This window comes from Anopheles stephensi, chromosome 2 (genome assembly GCF_013141755.1).
Source record: "Anopheles stephensi strain Indian chromosome 2, UCI_ANSTEP_V1.0, whole genome shotgun sequence".
Taxonomy (NCBI): Eukaryota; Metazoa; Arthropoda; class Insecta; order Diptera; family Culicidae; genus Anopheles; species Anopheles stephensi.
In genome coordinates this window covers 54,163,233-54,189,266 of record NC_050202.1, presented here as the reverse complement: position 1 = coordinate 54,189,266, position 26,034 = coordinate 54,163,233, and the positions used below count along the sequence as shown (strand labels likewise).

General features: G+C 45.5%; 3 protein-coding genes across 7 annotated transcripts; 1 reads left to right on the top strand and 2 right to left on the bottom strand.

Annotated features, from left to right (window-relative positions):
- Positions 1–1,055: 1,055 nt before the first annotated feature.
- On the bottom strand, positions 1,056–25,028 carry LOC118502762 (mucin-5AC). Of its 5 annotated transcripts, none has more exons than XM_036035342.1 (4): positions 24,579–25,028; positions 23,735–23,958; positions 3,597–3,901; positions 1,056–3,528 (listed from the first exon to the last, which is right to left on the bottom strand). In XM_036035342.1, the coding sequence occupies exons 3-4, from the start codon at positions 3,878–3,880 to the stop codon at positions 1,629–1,631; spliced, it is 2,184 nt and encodes a 727-aa protein (XP_035891235.1). In that variant the 5' UTR covers positions 3,881–3,901; positions 23,735–23,958; positions 24,579–25,028; the 3' UTR covers positions 1,056–1,628. The 5 variants fall into 5 exon arrangements, with proteins under 5 accessions (XP_035891235.1, XP_035891234.1, XP_035891236.1 ...); XM_036035341.1 differs by having other exon boundaries at positions 23,735–23,961; positions 24,820–25,028; XM_036035343.1 differs by having other exon boundaries at positions 24,820–25,028.
- LOC118502764 (carbonic anhydrase 7) lies at positions 14,800–17,590 on the top strand. Its single transcript, XM_036035348.1, has 5 exons — positions 14,800–15,338; positions 16,253–16,471; positions 16,570–16,723; positions 16,840–17,194; positions 17,275–17,590. The coding sequence occupies exons 1-5, from the start codon at positions 15,275–15,277 to the stop codon at positions 17,431–17,433; spliced, it is 951 nt and encodes a 316-aa protein (XP_035891241.1). The 5' UTR covers positions 14,800–15,274; the 3' UTR covers positions 17,434–17,590.
- On the bottom strand, positions 16,933–19,029 carry LOC118502763. Its single transcript, XM_036035347.1, has 3 exons — positions 18,881–19,029; positions 17,753–18,811; positions 16,933–17,679 (listed from the first exon to the last, which is right to left on the bottom strand). The coding sequence occupies exons 1-3, from the start codon at positions 18,997–18,999 to the stop codon at positions 17,649–17,651; spliced, it is 1,209 nt and encodes a 402-aa protein (XP_035891240.1). The 5' UTR covers positions 19,000–19,029; the 3' UTR covers positions 16,933–17,648.
- Positions 25,029–26,034: the final 1,006 nt, after the last annotated feature.

Genomic DNA, 26,034 nt, shown 5'->3' with positions numbered 1-26,034 from the left:
TTGAGATTTTCGGGGGCCTATCGAAATAAAGAAGGATGGAGCTACTCAAGGAAGCTATTTATTGAAAGAAAATAATTAACGAGTAAACTTGCGTTTTTTTTAAGTTTTACGTAGTTTTGTACATATTACGCGCTAAATATGCTTTTTGAAAATGTTCGTGATGCGCCTATCCAGGAGCCTAGGACATTAAAAATATAGATCAATTAAATCGTCCAGTAACATTTATTTAATATAAGTTGTGAGTTTATGAGTTTCTTTGTTGATTTAAACCTTAAAATTACTACTTTTTAGCAATGAGCACAAAGAAATTGTAAAAAACATATTAAGAAAAAATGTGTTGTACAATTGTTGCATGCATCAACAGCAAGACCACCGCCTAAGCACGAAATAGTGGTAACATCCGCAGCAAACATTTTGACATTTCGTACTTGATGAGCACCCCTGTAATACCCAAGCAACATTTACACTGCGTCCCAAGTAGCAAAGTTTAAATTTTCCGTTGAGCGTCCATCAGCGACCAAACAAGCACAAATCAATGTATGAGCGAGCTTAGTAGTGAAATTATCCTAAAAATAATAAGATTTTGCCAAAAAACGTAATTTAAATAATTAAATTTGTCCAAACGAGGAAGTTTAGTAATATTTAATAATCATAGCCAATCCTTAAACTGTTTTTTTTTTTTAATTAGTCACTACAATCTTGAGAGGTGTTGGTCTCGCTGTACTGGTTAGACTTAATTTTATTTCATTCGTAGCTGGAAAGCAAGTCCTTTCAGGAAAGCAAGCAATTTCTTTCAGTATTTTGAAAACGTAATGCTCTAAACCGCCTAAAATCGGAGCAGTCGCGCGATTGCGGTGAAAGTACCGAGCATAAAATGTACTGTACGCAAGGATGGACTATCCAGCTATGGATTAAATCAGGCCACAGAAATAAAAAATGCCAGGTCAGGATCTTTTAAAGTTGTAAGACTAAAGTAAAATAAAAAATGCCCTAAAATTAACAGAGCTAATGTGATATTTTTGTTAACTCTTGTATAAAAACAAAACACTCCAACGTTACCGATTTTTCTTATCTTTATTTGCACGAGCTTCGTAAGTTTCATTGGTTCCCAACATTCAAATCTTGTGGTATGTATCTATACAGAATGTGTATTGCTGGATGAAGGTAAAGGACGTTAATACAGAATGTGTATTGCTGGATGAAGGTAAAGGACGTTAAAATCATATGCTCTCCCGCTCGCTCATCCTTCGGAGCGGCCGCAATTCTACTCTATGTCGTATCCCGTATCCCTAAAGCATAACGTTTATACTATACCCACTGTGCACAGCGAAATCTTCCTTACATTGCTCCTACATTACCCTACAAGTACCTGAAGCCTTTCAGCTTTCCATTCTTCCTAGAAACCCATCGCTCTACCGGACGGCGCAAGCCGTGGTAAAGACAGGCTAATAAATAAAGGATAATTTAGTTCTACTTGTTACGCGCTACAGACCAAAGGAAGGTTATCTATGTACACTAATCGTTCGCCCCATTCAAACCCATGGAATAAGATCATTCGCCCCTGCTTTTGCTTCAATTCTTTACAGCCTACTTCTTTAACAGTTCCGCCTTTCATTACCGGTACAGCTCTACGGTACGGTGACCGGGAGGAAACGGCTTGGATCACCGGCCTGTGGATTGTACCGAATGATCACCTTGTTCGGTTCTTCACCCACCTCTAGGAACGTGTTCCAATCGTACAGGAAGTAGAAACCGTTACGACGTGGCGGTGGCAGCGGTTCCTCATTCACGGGATCACCGGCCAGATCGGACGAGGGAAACGAATCTTCCAGCGCGGCATTTCGTGCACTTTCCGTCGTTGTGGTGGTAGTCGAGGTGGTGGTTGGGCTCGTGGTCGTATCGGATGAGGTTTCGGTGGTGGTTATCTTAGACAGTGAATCTTCCAGCTCAGAATCTTCGCTCGTAGTGCCACTTCCACCCGTATTAAGCTGCAAGCTAAAACGGAACGGAGTATCGCTTTCCATCACCGGAGCACTATCGTCATTCAGAACCGAAGAAGCTGTGGGTGACGTGGTAGTAGTGCTGGTGGCCGGTTCCTGACGTTTCTTGATCTCGTTCAGCTTTTCACGTGCATCAACACTATCGAGCAGGGGATCCGGACCCTGTGCCAGGAGAGATGGACTTAGATTGTAGTGCTTCGGGTTAAGCACATCGAGCGAATCGTCAGTCAGGGATGCGTTCAGCTGTTCGAGCTGCTTGACCGTTTGCCACAGTTGCTCTAGCTTCCGGTAGTCCTCATTGCTGACGCGCAGATGAGCCGCTGATGGCGTTTGATCGATCGGTGGATCTAGTTTGCGTGGTGTTTTCTCTCGCCGACGGACAAGCGGTGTCACTCTCGTGGATGGTGCCTGCTGCTGACCGTTCTTCATCTGTATGCCTAGCGTCCCCAGCACGGACATTAGCTGTGGTGCTACTAGATCTGCATCGATGGATGGAACCGATTTCATAACCATCTGGTTCGATGGTGGTTTCTGGGTCGGTTCCGGGTGCATAGATTTCTTGTTGCGTGGACCCGGCCCCAGCAAACCGAACGACTTTAGCAACGCGTCCAGCTCTTCGTCTATTGGCTTTGCATCTGCCGCGTCGTCTATTAATGTTCCGATCGGTAACGGTTTGAAGGCAACGTAGTCATCTGCCTTCACGCTCGCCTGTGTCAGTCCTCCAGTAGATTCGACAGCCAGTTTCTTCGGTTCGTCGATCGTTGGGGTTGATTCCTCTACCTTTAGCGGTTCGTGCAGTACCAGTGCTGCTGGTTGAATGTCAACAAGTCGTTCCGCGTGGGGCAGTGGACTGTTCGCACTGGCCTCACTGTCCGCTTCCTTCAGCAAACCGAATGAACGCAACAGATCCTTCAGCTCTTGAGCCACCTTCGGATCGTCGACGTTGATCGCATTGTTGATGGTGTCCTCCGTCACCGACGCAGCTGAAGAAGTAGTGGAAGGTGCTATTGTCGTCATATCCGCTGGCAATGGACGGAATGTTGGAGGCGTGGAAAGTTCCTCCGAGCTCTGGGATAACCCAATCGCAGCAAGAATTTCGTTCATATTTTCCTTCCGATGGGAAGCATCACGCATCCGTTCCGGTAGCGTTGGATGGAACGTTGTAGGCCGCGGTGTTGTGAACCGGATCGTCGTTACCGGGATGGGAGCGGTCGTTGTACGAGGGCCAGACGTCGCTGGCGCTGCAGTAGTAGTCGTGGCGGAAGCTGTAGTGCTACTGACTACAAATCGACCCGGAGTTATCGGCAGCGTTTCGGTAGGTCTCGCGTTGGACGCGGCCCCAACAATCCGCGTTACCGGGGGACGGGTGTATATCTTTTGCATACTTTCCGGCGACATGTTGTTGGCGTGGTAAGGCAACACCAGCATCAGTGCACGCATATGCTGAGCCCGGTGGTGATCTCCGGCGCGTAGCGATTTTGTAAACTCTTCACGAGTCACATTTTCGAACAGTTCTTCAATTTCTCCCCTAAAAGTAGACGATAATTGATATTATTAATTGCGGTCGGAAGTCGAAAACGGAAGGAACCAGCTTACCTCGTTAGTCTGGGAAGAGAAGGATCGAGGGACAGTAGCCGCTGCACCTCGGCGATCGTTTCGTGCACATCGTGCATGGCCTTCCGTGCCTGATCAACGCCCAGATCGTTCACATCGCGCGGTCGTATGATGCGGTGCAAATTGTAGGCAACAAAATCGTTTCGCCGGGGCAATCTTCGCAGGTTCTGGGGCATGGGTCGGGGATAGGGCAATCCGTCGGCCAGTACTGCTAGCAACAGAAGCAGCAACACTGGCACAAACGTTGCAATCCTGATGGACTGCATTTTGGGTGGTGATGTGCTTGTCTACAAAGAATAATGGAAAGAGGTATAACTAAATATGAGAAACAATACCCAACAATACTGAACAGTGCACCAATTTTATGATCTCAAGAACGGTCCGGCCGAGAGTAGTCTTCGCGTTGTGGTGAATAAATTCGAGGAAAATGGTCTGCTTTAAATATGTCGAAAATATCACTTATATTCGTAAAACTCCGGCAATCCATTCTGCGAACAAGATAAAGTCTGAGACGGATGGCTGCTGTCTTTTCCGATACAGGGTTAAAATGGACCGAGAAGCTCAAGCTTTACTATCAGCATCAATAAATTCCTCAAAAACTTTCTTCTACGGCGAGACCAATTTCTTGACCAACAGGTATGTGAGCTGGTAAAATAGTTAAATTTAGAACAAGACACCATGAGTCCATCATGAGATAATGCGTCTCATCTAGATTATGCAAAGTCACTAGTTGGTGTGTATTTGTGATGGCCGAAATCGTTATTCGGTCCTTGATTCTCCACCGTCGGTGAGAGCATCACGAGCAACAAGGTCAGCCAGCTACAGGTCGATGATTTGTCTTGCCTACGATACGGATTGAACGATACGGATGCAAATGACATTTGGTTCTAACAATAAGATCGAGCAACGTGTCACACAGGGCCCAAGATGATCGATACTTTACATGAGCGATGTTCAGTTTTACAAGATCAATGTTGCCTCATAAGGACGCGAATACTAACATCATCACCAAAATCGAGTGATTTAATCTCCCGAGACTTTTTCTTCTGATGTTATACTTAGTGACACAAATAAAAAAAAGTCCTCAACTTCAATGGCACATACCATCAACAAGAATCAGTTAGCTTTATGCGCCAGAGTTACGGAATATCGGATGTTGGGAATATTAAGCGACAGAGTCTCGGCATGATATCCGACTCACTCGTCCTCATGATCACGTAGCTGGTCCTCAGGATCCCACCTATGTTCCTGAGGAGACCTTAGAAAGATAGATGGATATCCTTTGCTAATGTCGTATAAATCTTTCCTCTTCCAATGTTTTCCCCTCTCAATATTCTGCACTTCAACTCCCGAATGTCTAGAGCTATGAATTCTGATGTCCAAAACTTAATTTAAACGTCGCAGTAACGACAGTCCTGCGTACGAGGGAAGTATCCAGATGGCTATCTAAACTTTTCAACAGCTGAGGTTCGCACACTTGGTAAAACTTGCAACATGCACTACAAGCACCGGGCCAAAATCCACATTACGTAGCTTTGCGCGTTTTATCAGTCTTCCTTAATGTATGCGCACGGCGAGCGTTGTGGTTTCGTAATTGCATTTTCGGTACCATTTCACCGAGTGAATTCCAAGTCTCGCTCGCCCGCGGTGAGTGACATTATGTGGCAAAACAAACGCCCGCATCGTGCGACAACCGAAGCAGACTTTCACACTTACTTACGGGCGTTTGTGTGTGTGGGGGGGGTTATTTTTTGTCGTTGTATCCAACCTGGTCACAATGAAACACAATAGCGAAATTGGATGCCCGGACGAGAAACACAAGGCGGAGGTGAGAATTCCAAATATCTCACAGTAAATCGTTTGGACAAATAACCCCCGCTGGTGACCACAGCAGCGGTGGAGGGTGGTCTATACTTTCTTTTGAGGGTTAAAAAGACACTCTCACCCCATCTGAAGAGGTTTGGCTAGGTTGAAGTCGCTTTGTTTTGAAACCTATTATATGTGGCAGCTTTACAACCTACTGTAAAACTGTGCAAATGTTACGACGTTACGTCAAATCTAGCGTAACACGGCAAAGTCTTGTCCAGGAGCACGTGCGAATCGCTCGGTGCAGCTAATCTTACAATCTTATGAATCTACCGGAAGGTTGCAAGCCGGCTTGCCACACAAATTTGTGATTAATAGTATAATAAAACGCACCATCCTCGCAGTTATTTAATCTACATAAATTAGAGTCCGGTTTTACTTTCTAACTGTGTAGTGCTCCGTATAACGTATAACCAGGCTGGAACGTACTCAGGCTCAACGTAAGAACACACACCCATATCACTTCCTTTCACTGTTCACACACGATCGAAACAACCTGTTACTGTGTTGTAGCTCGAGCCAGCCAAGTGGAGCTCGCGTTTTCTGTCTGCCTGCACAACTGCATCGAAACCGAACGATGCACAGTAACGAAACAAAACCTGCAACGCCCCAAAGGCACCATTATGATGCAGATTATTGCGCAATGCCTAAATCGCAATCGTTTCCTTCCCAAGCCGCGAACGGATGGGTGTTTGTTGGTTTGGACTACCAGCCGAAGGTTACCGCCAGTGTAAAAGTGGTTCAACATGTGCTCGCCCGGGATCCAACAGCCTGTATCAAGGTGAATCGAAATGAAACGTTCAAACTTGGTCGAAGCTGGTTTTTGCTTGCCTTCAAGATCGACGCATCCGGTGAGGTGGTTTGGTTCCAGCCTAAATAAGCTTTCTAATTTGGTTTTTTGGAAACAGTTAGCGGCAGAAGGTTGAAAGAGTATCGATCGGTTTGAAGGGTATAGATTTCTTCAATAAAGCACAGTGGTCATTGATCGGATTAATAATCTCACGATCCACTAATGGCGATCCTGACATCGATCTAGAGGTATATTCGCAACTAAGATCTGTGCAATATTTGTGTTTTTAAGTGCCGGTTTTCGCACGGCAAAGACTTGGTTTAGAATCTCATCCGGATCATTCCCCCATAGCGAGTATTGGATTTATCAAGCTTCTTCTTCTTCTTTGGCCTAACGACCTCTTAGGTCATATGCCTACCATTGCTGGCTTACTAGATTTAATGATACCACGAAGTTGGATAGTCACGGTCCTCACACTACGAGGGTACGGTCCGGGTGGGATTTGAACCCCAGTCCTGCCGTATGAAGACCGACGCCATTGTCGCATCTGCCACCGTGCCGCTCCTGACTATCCAGCTATGTGGTGTCAATAAATCCAGTAAGCCATTGGATGGCCGGCAGGACCTAGTAGGTCGTGTCACCAAGACGAGCTAGAGGGAAAGTAAGAGTTCCTCTAATAGAATGAGGTTCGTTAGCTACACCAGCAATGATCAAGACTCCTTGAAATTGTATTCTGAAAAGCAGGAAGATCTTCCTTTGTTAACGGGCTTATGATGAGGGTTCTTTAACTCATTTTAATCTGAAATTGAATCTGAATTCAATTTAAACCTACTTCTCATGTTGAAAGTAATTAAGCAATATCAGTTATGATCGTCTATCGAACGCAAATATCCAAGAATAGAACCTCTAAGTTAATTCAGCAACATCAGTTAAATCCGTCGTTGGACTACCGATCGCAGCTATACAAGAACAGAATTTCCAAGTTAATAACTCCCCATTTTATTCAAGATCCCTTCTTTCTTACTGATAATAACCGACCTCTATATGAATTCCTTTCGCCAATAACTAGTAACTGTACCTGCTAAGCACATTATTCGCAATGTCTATAATAAGCGCTGCACTTCACGCGCAGTTGACCGTTATATTTGATTATCTACTAGGAGTACCATTCTCACTACCGAACCTCTTTCTTACTTTGCACAAAACAAAAAGCAGACGTCACTAATGCAAAATTCCCTTCACACTGAAGCTTCCCGTGCAAAAACTGCCTTTCGTTTCGGAACAAGCTCAAAACTTGGTCAAAAGAGAATCCAAGGGATCCATCACGGTTTAAGAGGATACATGAATTTCACAAATTATAAACAGTTCAACTGGAGCAACAACAAAAAAGCTTTCCCTTCCAGTTTGTTTGTTTTTTTCTTTCTATATTTAAACAAATCTCACATATATGTACACCTCGGTCGAGGTAGTCTTCCCCTCAGAGTGCTTCAGTTGCTTTTGGCGCAAACCGATCGCTAAAGTAAGGGAGGATTCAATAAACCCTGAACATTCAATAAGCTCTTCAATGAGTAATAACAGCTTCAATCCAACATTGGTTTGGTTCCTCCTCGTGCTCATCACGCACACACAATAAACCAGAGCTTTCATCTGATCGAGCATAGGTAAATTGCCCCTCAGAAGAATCACTCTCCAAACGCGATCGCTCAGACCCGCTCCTTCATCCGATCGCGCATAAAGCTGCATAATTCCATAGTTTATTGGCAGGGCGTGCAAAACTTGTCCAGCAACCTAGCTCACCGTTCGCAGTTTCCTTCCCGATCGATCGAGATCGGCTGACGACCTGCCGATAGCATCGCACACTCTACAATCAATCAACACCCAGCCAACCGGTGGTGATCACCACCTCCACCAGTCAGTCTTCCGATGTTTTATTACGTTAGGATCTTCCGCAACAACCGGCTCCAGCCGATGGCGTAATAGAGAAATTTCGTTCCTCACCATCTTCATCAGCTTTTTTCCCCCACTGCCGTCCCCTTTCAAAACCAGTTCGCTGTGTGCAGTTGCCGTGTTGCGTGAGTTAGGGGGGGATCTTCTAGAGTATACCGAGGTACTGTCCGGTGTGGATCCGGTACAACTACTCACGAGCTTACAAGCGCCATCGGCCGTACGTTCTGTATTCCGGTTTTAAGGGAAAACACCCGGCACCGAGCGGAGGCTCGTTAAGGTTGCGTCCTTCCGCTTGACTTTGAAGACACAGTGTCACCCGGCCTTTTTCGTGAGGGAAGTGCGTGCGTCGTTTAAAGTTTTCCCCTTAATGTTTGGTTTGAGCGGTTTGAGTGGGGAGATCGATCGATCCGCAGGGCAGCCTTCCCAATGAAACGCTAATCGATTGAGGACCGTTGCGAATTCGGTAAGCCATGAAAAGCACGTCGTGAGCCATTTTTTGCGCTATTCACAACGGAAGCTCAAGGGTGAATCGGATTTTGGATAGTTTTGAGCTGTTTCGAGCGGGGTTCCCAATTCGTCACGCGATGCTTAGTAGAGGTTTCGGTGGTGATGGATGAAATAATCTTAGGTTTTGTTTATGAGATCTACATTAAGCACACTTTCGCGAAGTTCAAACGTACAGACTAATCAAATACTGTCTTTGTTGTATTTGAAAACGATTTTAAGGCTTTTGTTTTACATTTCCTGGAGATTCAATAACTAGTATAAGTTCTAAATTACAGCCTAAAGCAGTACAAGCGTCAAATCATCCACTGCAATCAGATCTTCTCACTTGACATAGAAAAGCCATTAATACAAACACGAGCTGGACACACAAGACCGTTGAAAGCTACTCTAGGCTGTTGTGTTCCATTAGCACGGTTATATGTCAACCGCTCTAAGAGATATGAAATTTCGGTGCATATTGACAGCAATCTAGATCTCCTATTCCTCTTAATCATAAGGTCTTCAGTTATGTTATGCTCATGGTGTGTCTCCCAATCAAAAGCTAAGGACGAGGTTGGAATGAAATCCTCATGCATGCAGTCAGTTGCGGATTAAGCCCCTTGAAGGCTCTAAGTAGAATGATTGAATTAAAGGCCTCTAGCACATCGAATCTGCAGACTGCGCCAGATTCAGAGGCCAAGCGGAGACGTAAGGCTTCTTATGGAGTTTGGGACCTCTAAATGACCGAAGCTACCAGGACAGCACGGCCTGCTTATAGGAAAATACGTTAGTGTCTGTCGTCTGCCTCTGTCTAGCCCTTGGAAGCTCAGGACCTCGAGCATCTACTTAGTTTGCTTATACTATGATCCGTGCCTGCCTATGCAGTATTGATAACTGTGAAAGTGATTGTGAACCTTAGACATCCAATTTCCCAAGCTTAAACTATACTCAGATAATAGAACTATAGCAATGTGACATAGTTGAACATCACACATCATTCCAATAAGTAATAACGAAGCCATTAAACGATGCATAGAGCTCCAGTTCTTTGGTGACGTAGATTTTATGTAGTTTATGGAGCTACTGATCGTTGACTGGTGATCAGTAGTCAAACTTTTGGGTCCCTAAGTTAGTGTCACATTAATGACATAATTTACTGTACGGATTTTCCAATTCGACCTGAATGTGCGCAACTGTGTCAGTTGTAAAAGTAAAGCAAAAACAGTCACAATCGGTGTGAATTCACACCATTATTTCCCAAAAAACCGCACCAAAACAGACTTCGAAGCCCATTCCAAACAACCGATGGCATCTGCAGAAAAGAAATGGCTTCGAAATCTGTGTCACTAAATCAACCGTACCGGGGCCGGGCTCGGACAATGATCAAGTGTTGCCGCAAATTTTCACCGGCTCGACGGTACACCGCACCGGCCTCCACCAAACTTCGCATCGCAAAGATGCTAATCTGCAACGATGCAGTTCATTGGCATCGTCACAAACATCTTTCACTTCACACACACACACACACAGCGGTGGGTGCATCCCACTGCCGCCGGGGGGTGCATTACCGAAGCCCGGAAAGTAAAGGGCCACGGTCATGAGAAGACAATGGATTTTGGTCGTGGCATCCGTGCCATTACCGTCGATGGGGATGATGGCGCGGACAGCCAAACCCACCGCCAGGTTGCGTGAAGTATGCAATTAGCCAACTTTCACTCGCGCCCTTACTTAACCCCGACCCCCGGCACGGCACGTGAAGGGCATCGGAACGGCCACACGCGCACCCATGTGTGGCGTACGGCTGCTAACAATAATGCTAATACACATCTACCAGTGATCGAGCGTCCTACGGTGGTAGGAAAGTTCAAACAGTGCACCACCGCCGGAGAGGGCGATCGGGTAGGCTGGAACCCAGCCGCCCAGGGTACCGGAAAGCTCCTAATCATTGCAGCAGTAAGCAGCAGCGTGACCGCTCTTACGATAAGAGAGTTGACCAACATACACGTGCATCGGAGTCGGAAATCGGTGAACCGAGCGAAGCGTTTTGCGGACAAACTATCATCCGTGGTAAACTTTCCCCTCTCGAGTGTGTGTCTCGACCATCGGCCGACCACTTGCCAGTATTCGTTTTCTTCAGTTTTGCGAAATCTGACACTTTTTCCCAAGTTCGACTCGATTGACTTTTGAAAGAGAGAGAAATTGTTGATGTAGTGCTGCTGATAGTCCCAGTTCCGATAAAGTTTAGCTGAACATCTTCGATCTAACAAGTACCTACAACCAGACTCGTCGTATCTCAAGAGGACTGGATATCCAGCTACGGCTCTTGACATTCTCCCAGCTCCAAAGCAGAAGAAGCCGAGTAGTCGCGTTGAAGGAATCAAAACAATCGCACATGAACCCAAAACAAAAAGGGCTAACACTACAGTTACTGACCACTAGACGGTGGCCATTAACAATGTCATCACGATCTACGGAAATGAACCACCGTCGTAGAAAAAACAACTTGTTTTGCTCCCTTTTCTCAATCACCACAACACAAAAGCCTGCTGGCGTCAATCGTTCTATCCCGCTGTCTGTCTGCCTGTTGCCCAAAAGACGCCCCAATGAAATCGGTTCACACGGAACCGCACGTGTTACAAGCCGCGGTGAAGTGGAACGATTCCTGTATGGCGCCATTTCCCATTCTAGCCGGAGGCACCTGAGACAGTTGTTACGATCGAAGAAAGGGAAGATGACTGAACCGTATTCTTTACTCGCATGACACGATCACGGATGATGAGGTGCAAATGAGGAAGTGCCAAATCGTTAACATGTTCCGTACTTGCTGACGTTCCTGTAGCTCCTGAGGTTCGGTGTTGCTTTTCGTCGTCGAGTTTTCGAGAATGTTGGAGATTGGAGTTTGGAGATATTTGAAGAGACAGGGAGATATTCAGATATCAGTACTTTACTGCTATATTTTTGACGAAGAGACAAGATTCTCAATAAGATTTCTAAAGAGTGTAAAGCACGAGAAACCATCCACTATTTTCTACCCTGTGATTGCGCGGTGTAGTCCTCCATGCTTGTAGCTCACGTGACCTATTTGTGACGCTAGCCGGCTAGTGCTCATTCTGAGCCGTGAACCGTTAATTTTGCAGTTAATGCTTTTGCAAACATAACAGCCTTTTTAACAGATTCCGAACCATCTGACCAATCCGGGTGAGGATAGCTGCCTTTTTTTCGCCACTTCAGACAAGGCGTGAAAATGGGTCGCAGAATAGATGAATGGATAGAAAACAGGAGCATTAAAGAAAGCCTTTTTCGGTGCTAATCGAGCAACCGATATCTCATTCGAACGGTTGGTCGATACCGATAGTAACGATTAGTTGGCAGTCCTGTTCTGATTTCAAAACTCACCCCCCTCCCCGGAAGTGGCACTCACACCACAACACCCAGACGCTCATTTCAAACAATCGCCCACGCGGGAAGAAGGCTGGTAAGTGGTTAGATAAACATTTGGCCGAATAATTACGCATCCACCGGTTTGTTTCTGGATGGGCCCCAGAATCGGACTCTATTAGCTTATATCGATAATCGTGCTAGGAGTTGCAGCAGCAGCAGCAGTACGAGCAATGAGATTATGGGTTTAAACCATTTAAGCCACCGGCAGCGGGTCAGTCAGCGATGGAATTCTGCACGCTGAAGGTGAATGCCATTCTACGCACGGTGAGGTGATGATCGTCCCAGTTCCAATTTTGTGATCAGCTAAGTGGTGCCAGAAAATGCTTCTATCCTATGCTCTTGACCCACCAGAAATCAATCAGCCCCCAATTTAGTTTGCGCTAAGCATCTTGCGTGGCTAGTACCGGTCAGGCAGATACATGCTCCCAACTAATGGACTTTGGAACTGCCAATGTGGCAGGCTTGTAACTAGCTAATTAAATCAATCCCGCCAACAACCAACGCAGGGGCGGGGGGGCTAAGCAAGGGCCTGCGACCCGAACTCGAAGTACCATCCACACCCCGGGCTGCATTCCGCACACGTTCGGTAGTAAAGTTGTGATTTTTATGTCAGCATATTTCAACGAAAGCACACCTCAATCAGCATAATAATGACCGATCTGCCCAATTGTACGGAGCAATAATACGCAGGAGCCCTAGAAAACGGAAAGATAACCGGTGTTGGCGTCGACCCACCGATCGACTCGCTCTGTCTATTCAACTTACATACGCATGGGTGAGGGTACCGAGCGCACATAAATCGTGTCGATAGAATCGATAAAATATGTTAGTGGGCACCATCATCGTAATCCATCCTATTGTAATAAAAATTACTTTGCGCCGTAATCATCGAAATATTTTACATCGGCTTTGCCAACTCCCCCATTCGCCATCTCTGTGAGAGAAAGAGAAGGGGAAGCTTGAAGTCATCCACCAAACCAGGGGAATATCCCTACGGTGCGGGAAGTTCATCCGGAGGCTCATTTTCATCGGCGTGAACGGTAGCCGGAATCGGCCTTGGCAACTGGCAGGGCTCATCTTGGAGTAGTCCAATGAGTACCGCTGGTGCAATTATTTCCCATGCACTGCTCTCGGTACTTAACCTAAGATGTGGAACTGGCACTCCGATAGACCCACCTGGCTGCTATTGATAGATCGGGGAATTTAGCAACGTGCTGCATAATAACGATAAGCAGTGAACAAACAAAAAAACACCGACGATCGACGAAAGCTCGCCTTGTCAACTTCCGTGGGGAATTGCTGTTCCAGTGAGCATGTAATTTACACCTATCGGTAACTCACGCGGTTGACGCGCTTCGTGTGCCCTTGGAAAAGCTTGTGAATGGTAGTTAATTACCCAGCACTGGATGAAACACACTCATCATTGATTCCGCTCGACATACGCCGAACTGAATCGTATCTTGAAGGAAATGAACCTTAATCGAACTTTGGTATTCTTCTAACAACGCTTTGATGATGTGGTCTAGGCCTAGGTCTAGGAGCGGCCCGATGGCAGAGGCCATAACGGCGCCGGTCTTCGAACGGCAGGACCGGAGTTCTAATCCCATCAGTGAGGACTGACTATCTCATTGGTATGATAGTCAGAAGACATGACCTAAGAGATCGATAGGCCAAAGAAGCAGAAGAAAAAGAATATGTGTTCACAGCAGTCTGATTTAACTATGAGAGCATGAGTCCTTTTCGTTCTGCAAGACCCTGGACAAACCTTTGTTTGAAGTTACTTTCTTCAACCTTGCGATATGATATTCAGAAAAGACAAGCTATCTTCCTTCCAATATCATATGTTATATCGACATTGGAATATCTTATTGGATGTCCATTATGCTTTCCTTAGACATCCCTCAGATACAACAATGCATTCGTAGATCCCCAAGGATGTTCATAATCCATTATTGGAAGCACCATTTTCATATAATACATTAACGATATGACTAGATCTCACAACAGACCTGTTGAATTTATTATCACAAAAATGCACCACTAACTCCATTAAAATTTAGACCACCTTCCGTCTATCACAGACGGCACGTTGCGTTACATTAGTGCCGCATTCCATTTAGAAACTCACAAAATTACCAAACCAAAGGGCCAGACAATGCATCCGAATTTGGAATCCTAGCACATCACACCCTCACGGCACAAGCGTTCGACATAAGCGAATCTCCTTACTCAGAATATCTAAACGCAAGATAAGGCACTTGATTTATGTGCCCAACCAACTCTCAGTAGGTAATTAAAATTTGCCCATCGAATGTTCCTACCCTCCATATTCCCCGTCTAGGTGAAACCGTGTAACGTACTCCACACACGCCTTCGCTTGCAGGCGCCTCACGTTCTCCGCAATTAATGGTCAAAAATTCGCCCAAAAACCGCTCGTACGTCCGGGAGTTGAGCGGTCCGGCACCATCTTCGATCTTGAATTAATCGCCCGAGCAAGAAGATTTGGTCGATTTGCGCATTCTTAATGGTTAAAGTTTTATGTCCATTCCGAAGATGTACAGTGGATTGCGTTTGATGCGTCGTCTCGATGTTGCGTATTGTCCACCGGTCGTTCTGCACGCCACCTCTGTTCACGATTCTATAAAACACTATCAGTGCCGTACCGACGGTACCAGTTAGCGGTCGGGAATCGGTCGAGACAGACACCGTGCGAGCGTGTGCAAGAAGCGTTCACATACATCTCTCGCTGTCATCTGTCGCGGCGCACGCGGATAACGTGCAGTGGGATTTTTGGTTGTGTCCACAAGGTGGCACAATACATCTACCCCCCTCCAGTACCCGGTACATCTCAGCAGAAGGCCACGTGTTGCAGTGCGACGAACTGATCGTTTACGCGATCCCGATTTGTTCGAACGACGCCGGGGAAAACACGTCCACGGCACTGAACCAAAGCGTGGCAGTTCTGTTCCAGCCAAACTGCGGTGTGGACGCAACAAATATCATTGCACAAAGCGCTCCAGAAACTAGCATTCGAAAGTACCCTCGGTGGGTTCGAAGATAAAGTGAAGTGATTCGAAGCTGCGCTTACCACAAGTGGAGATTGTTACCGGTCATCTAATCAAGCGCCAGCATGCCGTTGTTTGGCACGAGTGTTTCAGTTTCCGCGTTGTTCTCTGTGCTACTGCTGATCGGTGGTAAGCTGTGATTCAATATTGCTTAACAGCGATAAGGACTACTACTGATCGGGGAGGGTACCCTTCGAAGGAAGGAAGATAGCGAAGCGAAAGTTCTCTCTGGACGCACCAAACCATAGTAACGCTTGGTCTAATAGCGCAAGAATTAAGATACGTCGGTGATTGTTTGAAGTGTGATTAACTTAAAGTCGGTTCATATGTACTACTGCTGTTGTTCAATTGTGCCACATAGCGAGACCCACAGACAGTAGTTGCCTATCTGTAGGGTTGAAACAATAACTTCACGGCACACTTACGAAGGGGGTAGTAGCATTAATTGCCAAACATCACGGTGCTTCACCCGACACACAGGTGTCTTAGTTTATCTGACTGCAAGAGCGAACGGAGCACGTGGGTTTGTTTTATGATCGGTAACTCTCGGCGCATCTTGTAACGTCGTTGAGCGATGGTGGAGAATTGTTTGCACGCCGGCAATGTACGAACACGATGCATTGCAATTATCGTTCCAGCGACAGCAGTATGCACTTTTCGCTCTCGACTCGCTGCTAAGTGTGTCTAATTCTTGGTGCTACTAACATTTGCCCATTAGGATGCCGTATATTTTATAATTTCGTTTGTCCATGATCCATGTCTAATCTAGCTTATTATCACTTACGAACACGTTCCCGCCGTGCGAGATACTAATTTTGAATTTTGCTCTTTCAAAAATGCTATATTCAAACGCCCTTCAAGTACACACGTGGTGGTTCGAACAGTCGCAGTTGGAGACGTATTTCCTCTACCATCACGAGAGCCAGAGTTTGCCAATTTTCATCAATCTACTGCTCCGCATCTCAATATATGGCACAAAACATGTTAAGTGCCTCAACCAATATTATTCCTGCTACAATTTCGCTTCCTTCTACTTAACACAGGTCCACCCAGCACTGGTGTCGAGGGACATCGGTTCGGGTACTCGAAACCGGACCAAAGGCGCTGGTCCAAGGCACACCAAAGCTGCGCCGGTACGCACCAGTCCCCGATAGCGATCAGTAGCCATCGGGCAGTGCCGCTGTACATGCCTGCGATCGAGCTGGTCGGGTACAACAATCTTCTCCCGGGACCGATGACTATGCACAACAATGGCCATTCCGGTAGGTAACTTATAGGGCAGCGGGAAAACCCGACCACACAGACTCGTCTCATGCAACCTTCTTCCTTGTGCTGTTGTGCGCAATTCATCCTTGTGCAGTGTCGCTCGCGATTCCGAAAACGGACCCAGCCATCGGCAAACATCCGTACATCTTTGGCGGCAAGCTGCAGAACGAGTACGAGCTGGAAGGCTTACACTTTCACTGGGGCGACAAAAACAACCGTGGTGCCGAGCACGTACTCAACGATATCAGGTAGGTTGATGGTGTAATACTGGCCGCTGGCTGCTGGCCGCCTAATGAAACCCGAGAGGGGATTGAATTTATTGTGCCTTTGTCCTTGCGTGTGTTTTTTTCCCCCTACCGCGCAGGTATCCGCTCGAGATGCACATCATTCATCGCAACAAAAAGTACAAAACCGTCGGCGAAGCGCTCGGCTATTCGGACGGTCTTACGGTGTTGGGCTTTTTCTACCAGGTCACCGAGCATGATGCGCCCGGCATCAACACACTGGTACGCTCGTTTGGTCACATCGTCGACTACGACCACACGATCCAGCTGAACCACACGTTCACGCTGCAGTCGCTCATCGACGGGATCGATATGACCCGTTTCTACACGTACAAGGGTTCGCTTACGACACCGCCCTGCTCGGAGGCCGTCACGTGGGTTGTCTTTCCCGATCTTCTCGAGCTTTCGGTTAACCAGATGAAACGGTTTCGAACGGTAGGTGTCCCTGGCGGTGCTGCCATGCTTCGATGGTGGATCGGTGTAATTGATGGATTCTTTGGTTTATCTTATTTTAGCTGGACACCGGCATCCACGGATCACCGATGGTCGACAACTACCGGGCATTACAACCGATCGGCAATCGGCGCATTTTCGTGCGCAAGGTTAACCCTCGCTACACTGGACTGGACGTGTTTGAGGGAAAGCACCACAGCAAATGGGACTGGGTGTACTAAAAAGGCTGGCAGACAACGCTGTTAAACTTAGGGAAGCGCGATGGTTTGTTTAGCCCCAACATTTCCGCATATCCATTACATGTGCCATCATCGTTCCAGACAGTGGGTTGAGAGGTAACGCAAATAAAACCTGCTAAGTACTATAATATTTAACTAACTAGCGTATTACAGTTAAAATCAATTTACAATTAACATGTTGAAGCTGCTCAGTGTATCTAGCTATAGTCGTGTCGGTGAGTGGAGAACCTACAATAGACAAATTGTAGAAAATATTAATGTTTAAGGTATCTCGTACAACGAAGCCGTGAACGCAACTCACCCGGGTCGACCATAGCTCTTGGAAAATTTACGGCTTTTCGGGTCAAGTGATACCTTGCCGCAAGTTTTTTGGTTGCCTTTCAGTTTTTGCAGCATTTTCTGGTCAAGCGGAACCTTGCCGTAGACTTTGTGATCGCTCTTAAGTTTTTGCAACACCTTCTTCGTGCCGCTTCTGAAATTTTGTTGATTTTTAAATACATCACTAGCTTCCTCGCTTAAATCCTCGACGCTGAGAACCGATGATTGTTCTGCAAGCTCTTCTCCGTCATCTGTCAGCTGTATGGTGGACTTGCTGGAAACAACGGGGCCGGGCTCTTCTGGAATTGCTTCGTTTGCAACAGCTTCCAGTTTTACTTTCGCTGGCACGAAAGCATTCACTTGCGGCAGCAGTGTTTGCTTTCGACGAGATTTTAATGGCGCGTTCGAACTACCCTGCACAGAACTTCCCAACACTGGGACATTAATTTTGGATAACTTGTGAAAGTGGTCCCACAGTTTTTCGCTCACTAGCTTAACACCACCCGCTTTAGAGGCGTTTGGGGGCTGCTGCTTGCTAGAATTCTTCATAGCAGTTGGTTGGTTAGGCTGTACAACGCGCAACACCTTCGGGATGGTATTTTCTTTTAAGCTTTTGCTTGCCGAATCCTCGTCCTGTTTTGAGGTCTTCGGTGCGTTCGGACAACCCGGTACCTTCTCGGCTACGTGCATACACAGCAGCTTCAGTCGTTTTGCATTTAAATCCTGTACTTCAACAGTGCACAGGTGATGTGTCGTATCGTCGAAGACTTCCGCCCGTACTAACCACTCGGGCAGCTTACGTTCTTCCACACCGAGTGAAATACGCAATGGTTGCTTGTTATCAGCAGTACACGGTGGAAAGTATTCAGTTTCCCATGATGGATCCTCCGAAAAAGAGTGATAGCCTTTATCAATCTCAGGGTTTGAAACGGGTGTCCGCGATGTGGGTTCGTTGTTGTCCGCATCTATTAAGTCTAGCACATAATCACCCAGCTCGGTCAGATCATCCAGTCCATCAAGTATATCGAGCGAGTCTGCTTCACTGTGGTGCAATGGGGAAACGACATTAGGAATCTTGTTGCACTTTAGGATCGGTACGCTTGCTACTTACCACTGCTCTTCGTCTTCCGTTGGGATTAACAAACTAAACGGATCGTCTGGAACGGGGATATTACAAAACGCTTCGTAAATTGAAAGATAGTACTGAGAAGTACACGGATTGCTACTCATTGTGCCACTGTTGTGCTAAGTTTGACCAGATTTCACCAATGAATACTAGATCGCCGCCAACAGGTCAGCGTGGTAAATAACAGTGAAGACAGCTATGCAATCTTCATTCTGACAGGACGCGTGCTGTTTTGGTTGTCGCCGAAACAGGGGTTGTTATTGCTGTGCGTATGTGTGTGTGTGTATTTGCAACGAAAATTACCCGCGCTTTCTGATTTGGATACCAATCTTGCGTAAAATGTACATTTTACCATAAAATCTGAATTGTTCTCAGTTCACGTTTAACTTAAAGGTCGAGTTCGTCGCGTTGTAATAATATCTTGTAATATTCAATTTGCGCAACGCTTGTTCACATTTTACTTATGCATACATTGGAATGCAATGCGCAGTAGTGTGCGTGCGAGGGTGATGTTTTCATGTCTGTATACAACTCTGCAACCTGTGATTTGAATTTGTTGTAAAAGTTGTAATACATTTTAGTCGCGTTTGAAGCAATATTTATCTAAAGTTTCTTCTATATATTTTTTTTGCGTTTTGGCACTAGCACTTCGAAAGGTTCTTTCTGACATATTTGGTTTACTTAAATTCATTTAATTTACCGTAGAATTAGTTCTACGGTATAAAACGATGTATTAATTTATTGATATTAAATAATTATCAAGTGATTGAAAAAAAAGAATAAAAAAAAATCAAAGATAACAACGAAGAAGCAACGAAAGAATCAATTCATGTCATGTTATGTAATCCAGCCTAAGGTAGCGCACATGCTGTTTAAAAGCTGCTTAAGAGCTCTCATACCTTCGATGTAAATTTGACGCATGCGCCTATTTGACTGTGGTTTTTCACACTGTTTTTTTTTTTAAGTTAAGTTAGTTTAGTTTTTAATATCTCTTGGACGACGAGGACGACAAGGTCCGAAGTAGGCGATGCCACTTAAACGAGGATCTTTTCACTTGGCAGGAAATTTATGTCTATCCAGTTTACTCAATCAAACCCACCACTGATCATAAGTCTATTCGAGCAACTATAACTTGCGAATCCTTTGACAGTTTTAGGACAAGCACACATTCCAGTACATGTATAATGTACTGAAACAACCCGCCATGCAGACATTACGAGACCCGGTACATTCCAACCTTCACCCTGTATAAAAACAAGACCTGACTGGTTAGACCACCGCACAGTGGAGTGTAATGAAGGGGCCGCGTTGTGTCATGATCGCCAACAATACACGGATTGAGTTTTTTTTTCTACTCTTCTTGCCCACGTTGCATCACCCGACCCGACGTCGAGAGACATCATCAAGCTTTACGGCAACTCCTTTCGGTGCTAGCTAATGCTCACTGTTATGTCCACTGCTATTGCTTACTTTAATAGCAACCATTACGCGCCGCTTGGTCCACCCCAACCACCAGATCCATTGCATGCCCTTACTGGGTGCGCTATCTCGGCGGGAGTTTATGTAATTTCAAACCCTAGAAGAAGACTCCAGTTAAGCGTTTTTTTTAAGCAATGCATTATGTTGGTACATTAGGAAGAAGATGTGTGTGTGCGTAGTTTTTACAATGTTCGTCCATATGGTCAGACAGTTGATGGCTCGTTGACAAAGTGAAATGTCAAGATGATTAATTTTATTATCAGATCTTAGTTACTTAACCCTTGTCCAATGCTTCAGACAATCTTCAGGAAAGATTAAAAATGTGCTTTTCTTGTCTTTACTTCATGAGGTAACTGAACGAGCTAGTACAGTAGAGTGTCCTTAAAATGAGCTATTAATAGCACTACAGCAATCTTGTAAAAAAGATGGTTGAATAGGAAATGTACAATGTTTTTATAATTTGCCTGATTATAAAAAACAAAATCTTATGCTTTAAATTGCTCATTAACATCTCTCGCCATAGCGAAGATCATACACGGCCTTCACACTAATTAGAGATGCTTCGAGCTTTAATGTATGTTTATACCCACTCGCACGCGATCGCTTTGTATGCTAACACATATGCGATATGACACAGTTCCCAACAATCTTGACCACCGACAACACCCAGAAGCATCGATCAATCTGGCTCATTAGCAACTCACACCGTTTAAAAGCTCCCGAGAACAGAACGTCAGAACGATCGAGGGCCCACCGATCGTCGTTGAAAGTAATTTTGCGTAAGTATGACGTTTACCTGAATGGAGCCGGTGCGTGATGGGGACGTGTGATGAATTTGCATTGCCACTTAATAACCGAGCGGTACGAATTCTTTTCGCCACATTCTTGACCCACATCGTAGGTAGGCCCAGCTTCAGCCTGAGAGCTGCGGAAGGAGGTAAGTTTTAGGTGGCGAATGGTGCTGTTTTGATGAACGGTAGTGAAACCCATCAAACCATAACAACATCCTCACCATCATCAACACCAAAACCTCGATGACCTTCTTTTTCGTTATTCAACGCCGTCCGCACTGTGTGAGGCTTGTTTGCAAAGGTGGTAACGCGTGCGCTCGCGGTGCGCATTCGCGATTTAAGCTCGAAACAATCAAGAGTATCATCATTTCACCTCCTTTTACGAGCCGGGTGGAGCTACTAGCCACGGTGGTACGTAATGTGCCAGACAGGTAAGGGAGACTACTGTGTCCCGCCTTCTGACATACAACCCGTAAATGTATTCCAATCCTCGTAATAATGAACGGTCACTCATGTACTAACTGCTGGGCGTTACAAAGCGAATCATTCAATTTCAACCATAATGCGCTAGGATTTGTTCTTGTACCAGGCAAACCATTTAACAGTAACCGGCTTTCATAGTCAGTTCGCTTTTAATGTGTTTACCCAGTCATCACAGCCACCGTCAATGACTCCGCTCGCCTACAGCAAAACCCTGAAAGTCCTTCGGCTAAGTCAAGGTAATTTACTTTCAACAGAGTCCCTCCCTCCCCACAACACCAGGAGTTGGTTGAGACAGTTTCTTGGTGCGGTTCAGGTTCTTGCTCGGTTCGTGCGTCGTCAACCCACAAGGGTAACATTAACAGCCTTCCGTCCGCGAACAGGAGGACAACCGGTTGCTTAATAGTAGCTGCTTTACTAATGCGCCCGTGCAGCTATCTACAATACCAAGTCTCTCTACAAGGGCTAGTCTCTCTCCCCTGTATGACAACTGACAAATCACAGTTTTAATATAAAAGATACAGTTTGAAATGGTTCCGCTATAGCTATACGAGGAGGAGTCATCAAAAATAACACAGCCCATCGATAGCTGAAATTCGTGTCTCATTCGTGTCTGGTGAAGAAGGCCGTTGCTTTGGAGGTGTTTTTTGTGCATATTCATCACCCTGATAATATGGCACAGTGAATTCGCGCCCGGTGAAATTTGGCACAAGCACGATGTTGATGGAAGTGGTTTGGTTTATCTGGTCGAAGATCCGAACACCGAAATCGAAAACGGTTCTCCCCACTCGAACGTCTCCACCAAGGTGATGGTTGTTTTTGTTTTACGCGTGATTTTAATTTAAGGGGAAACTTGTTTAAAATATGTTTATCGGCGTGCACTGCTGCAGGCTTGTTAGTTTTATGGTCCTTTTTAAAAAAGTTATGGCTTGACCCACATAGATTTGTGGATGCTCAAAGAAGAAAGAATAAATAAAATAAAATTGGGTGCAAATATTCAAAGCTTTTTCACTTTTCAATAAACAAGTGGAAGATGATAAGGGCCGCAGGTGCGATTGCCAGTCCAGATCTTCAGAGATTCTTCTTCAAGGTTAGGATAAAATGTGATCATCGATGTGGTCTGTGAATCATATGATCAGATGAATCTTGTTTAAGTCTTGGAAACATGTTTAAGGCTAATCAAGATGATTTTTAGGCCGTTCCGGTGGTCGAGGGGATAACGGCGCCAGTCTTCTCATGGCAGCACCGGGGTTCAAATCCCATCCAGACCGCCTCCCCGTACGTAGGGCTGACTTCTTTACTGTGGGACAATTAATTCAAAGAAAGCCAGATATTGCAGGCCAAGATCTCTCGAGGTTTGTAGGCTCAAGGAAAAAGAATCAAGTAGTTTCTGAATAGAATAACATGAAATGTAGGATTAAACCATCTCGTTTAGGGCTACCATTTTTGATAAAATGGTATTAAGGAATACATCTCCAGCAAAAGTGTGGACTATTGGCATCAGAAGATAATTTGTTGCTTATCCAAGGAAATATTGCCCATCACTCCCAGGTATCCATCCAGAATTCTCTGTAAGCTTACAGATAGTGGAATTCTTGAAAACTTCTGTTTGCGTTCAGACTGCCAAACTCAAGTTTAAATACTGATCTTCTATAGAATCTGTAATACCTCTCAACAGGCGATAGTGTTTTGTCTTTGAAAATGGCACTTTTCCAATATGAGATGCAACAAATTCTAAGGCGATCGAACGAAAAGACCTTACAGGCTTTGCACTTTAACAGTCTGAGTAACTGCACTCCATAGCTACTGATGCATTCCAGAGCTACCGGAAGAATGTCAACCATTTTTTTTCTTTCATTTCCTAAACCTTCGCCTTGCCCAAAGCTTTACAAAGGTTTTTGATTAAGAAATCTGGCAGAGGAAAACACCACTCGACAAATCTCCCATTCATGAATCATTACGCCAGAAGCTATCACGTTCACCGTCATCTCACTTTCACTTCACATTCCAGAACGTTACTCCCAGCGGGACTGTTGCCACCACGATACCATGATGGAATTAGGAATCGATAAAAGTTGAATAAACCTACCGTCTCCTGCAGTGTTTCCGCTTCAATGATGGCCGTTTCTTAACCTCAATCTTCAAGTGACTCGATCGACGTTTGATCTGCTTTCAATCTGCTTTTTCGTATTGAGTTTCACACACAAACACACGGAGACACAACCAAAAAATAAAACAACACTTCAGAAGGTAACAGAAAATAAACAAAAAAAGCACACACTGAAATTTGGACACTAATGACCCCCAGAACAACTACTGCGAAAAAATAGGGAAATGGAGAAAAAAATATGATTGATTAACACTCGTTTGTCACTTAACCAACAGGAACATACGGAAGGAAAATGGGTGGTCATACACCCATGTTACTAAGAAAGGAAAAAAAACACACACACACTTTTGAACGAACGAAAGTTGTTCGACAAAATTATCGCCTCACTTTCACGAAAAGGCATCTGCAACGACAAACGCACACCTTTGTACTCTGGACAATCGTTGCGCTCTCCAATCGGTATGGACAAATTGGCAGCATCACTTTTGCGTCTGACCATTTACAGCGAGAATATCCTCCGAAAAGATATTTTACTCCTTTTTTTTTCAACCAAGAAATTTACGAACAGACCCATGCTGCATCCGGGAATGATGCATGCACGGCATTATTCGCAATGGTCGCGTAATCGATTGGCAAATGCACGTCACGTCGATGAAGTAACAACCCGGCCTGCACCGTCTGGGGTCCGTCCACAAACGATATAACTGGGTCTCGCGAGCTACGCTACGCAGCGATCGGTGGTGGCCGCCAATCAATGGAACCGCCACTACACGAACACGAGTACGGTTTTGCACAGCAGGATCTTCACGCGTGGACACATTACCGGAAAGGCACTGCACACTACTTCTTCTTGGTTTCACTTTCAGTTCCAGCGCGATCGCTTGCGTCGACGTTCACCGGGAATCAACTTCCATCGAAAGGTAAACAACGCCCCACGACAACTTTCTCCGGTGGCACTGCTAACCCGCCCCGACCGAGGATGGACGATTGGAGCACCTGTGAGCAACCTTTTGGCTGATAGCGTACGAACGAACCCTGGGAGATTGATGTGCGATCGTACAAACCTTCTTCGAGGGACAGACAAAATTTCGGCTTTCCGCGCGTGACCACCTCAAGGCTGCGTGCGTGCGAACTGCACGAAAGTCTAACACGAACAAACTCGAACCTCAGCGCGGCAGGTCCAACTTCGTGGTGGTTGATCTTGGACCAACGCAATAATCTACGATCCGGCACTCCGAACGATCGTGCCGTTTCACTCCGTTCACCGGGTGGGGGGGGGGGGGGGAGGTGAACCTTTCACCCGTCGTTCACCAGCCATTCCTTTCCCACCTGTTTCCGGAGTCGATGCAGCACGCTTCACTCGTCCGCGGCTTGTGGTCTCTCGCTCCCCCCACCCATCGGGCGCTCAGAGCATAAAATCTCCGCACTGGCCTATGCTAGTTATGTGGCCACCGCTTTGCGGGTGAAGAGAGGCAGCACTGCAGCACAGGTGCAATTAGCGGCGTACGGTGTGATAGACAAGGCAAAGTAGATGCATCCGGGGTTAGGTGCATGAAACAGCTGACGAGATTGAAGCTTGAAGGGGAGTTTGAAAACGTGGGTAAAAATGATTCATGGACGCAGTTGCATCCAAGCTTCCATGTAAGCTCCATTTTTAAAAGCATTTATCATCAAAATTTAGCAGAAATGATTTTGATGAAACAAAATTAGAAACGCGAAACTGATTTTATTCTGTAATTTTTTTTCTGTTTTTGTTAAAAAGTAGTTCTTATCGGAGACCGATATGTCCAAGATTTCAAATTAGAAAAAAAAAAGGTAAAAGACTCGAGAAGGCCCCCCCTAGAATCTTTTGTGTGCAGCACTGTGGCCTGTCATTTTTGTTGTACGGTGGGATTTCTGTATGGTCAAAACCCATTTGATGTAAACATTGTGCATTGTTCCTTAATACTGTTAATGGACAGCGATTAGAACTTGATACAATACATTGTAACAAGTGGTTTGAGATTATGATATTCTTATGTTTCCTCCTTTGCTGAATATCAATGCAAGGTAATAAGTATTTATCGAATTACTGTTCCGTTACCGTCCGAGAACGCCGTGAATGTTTTAGGCCCGATTGTTCACCCCTAGTGCGACCGAAAATTAGTACGAAGCCCCTGTAAGCCAAAATGAATGGAAGGGTTAGCGGAGAAGGGGTTTTAATCAAATAATAACAATATTTTATTCGACTTTCTTCAACCAATTTTGACCACACTGAAAGCACACTGAAAGCTCACTGT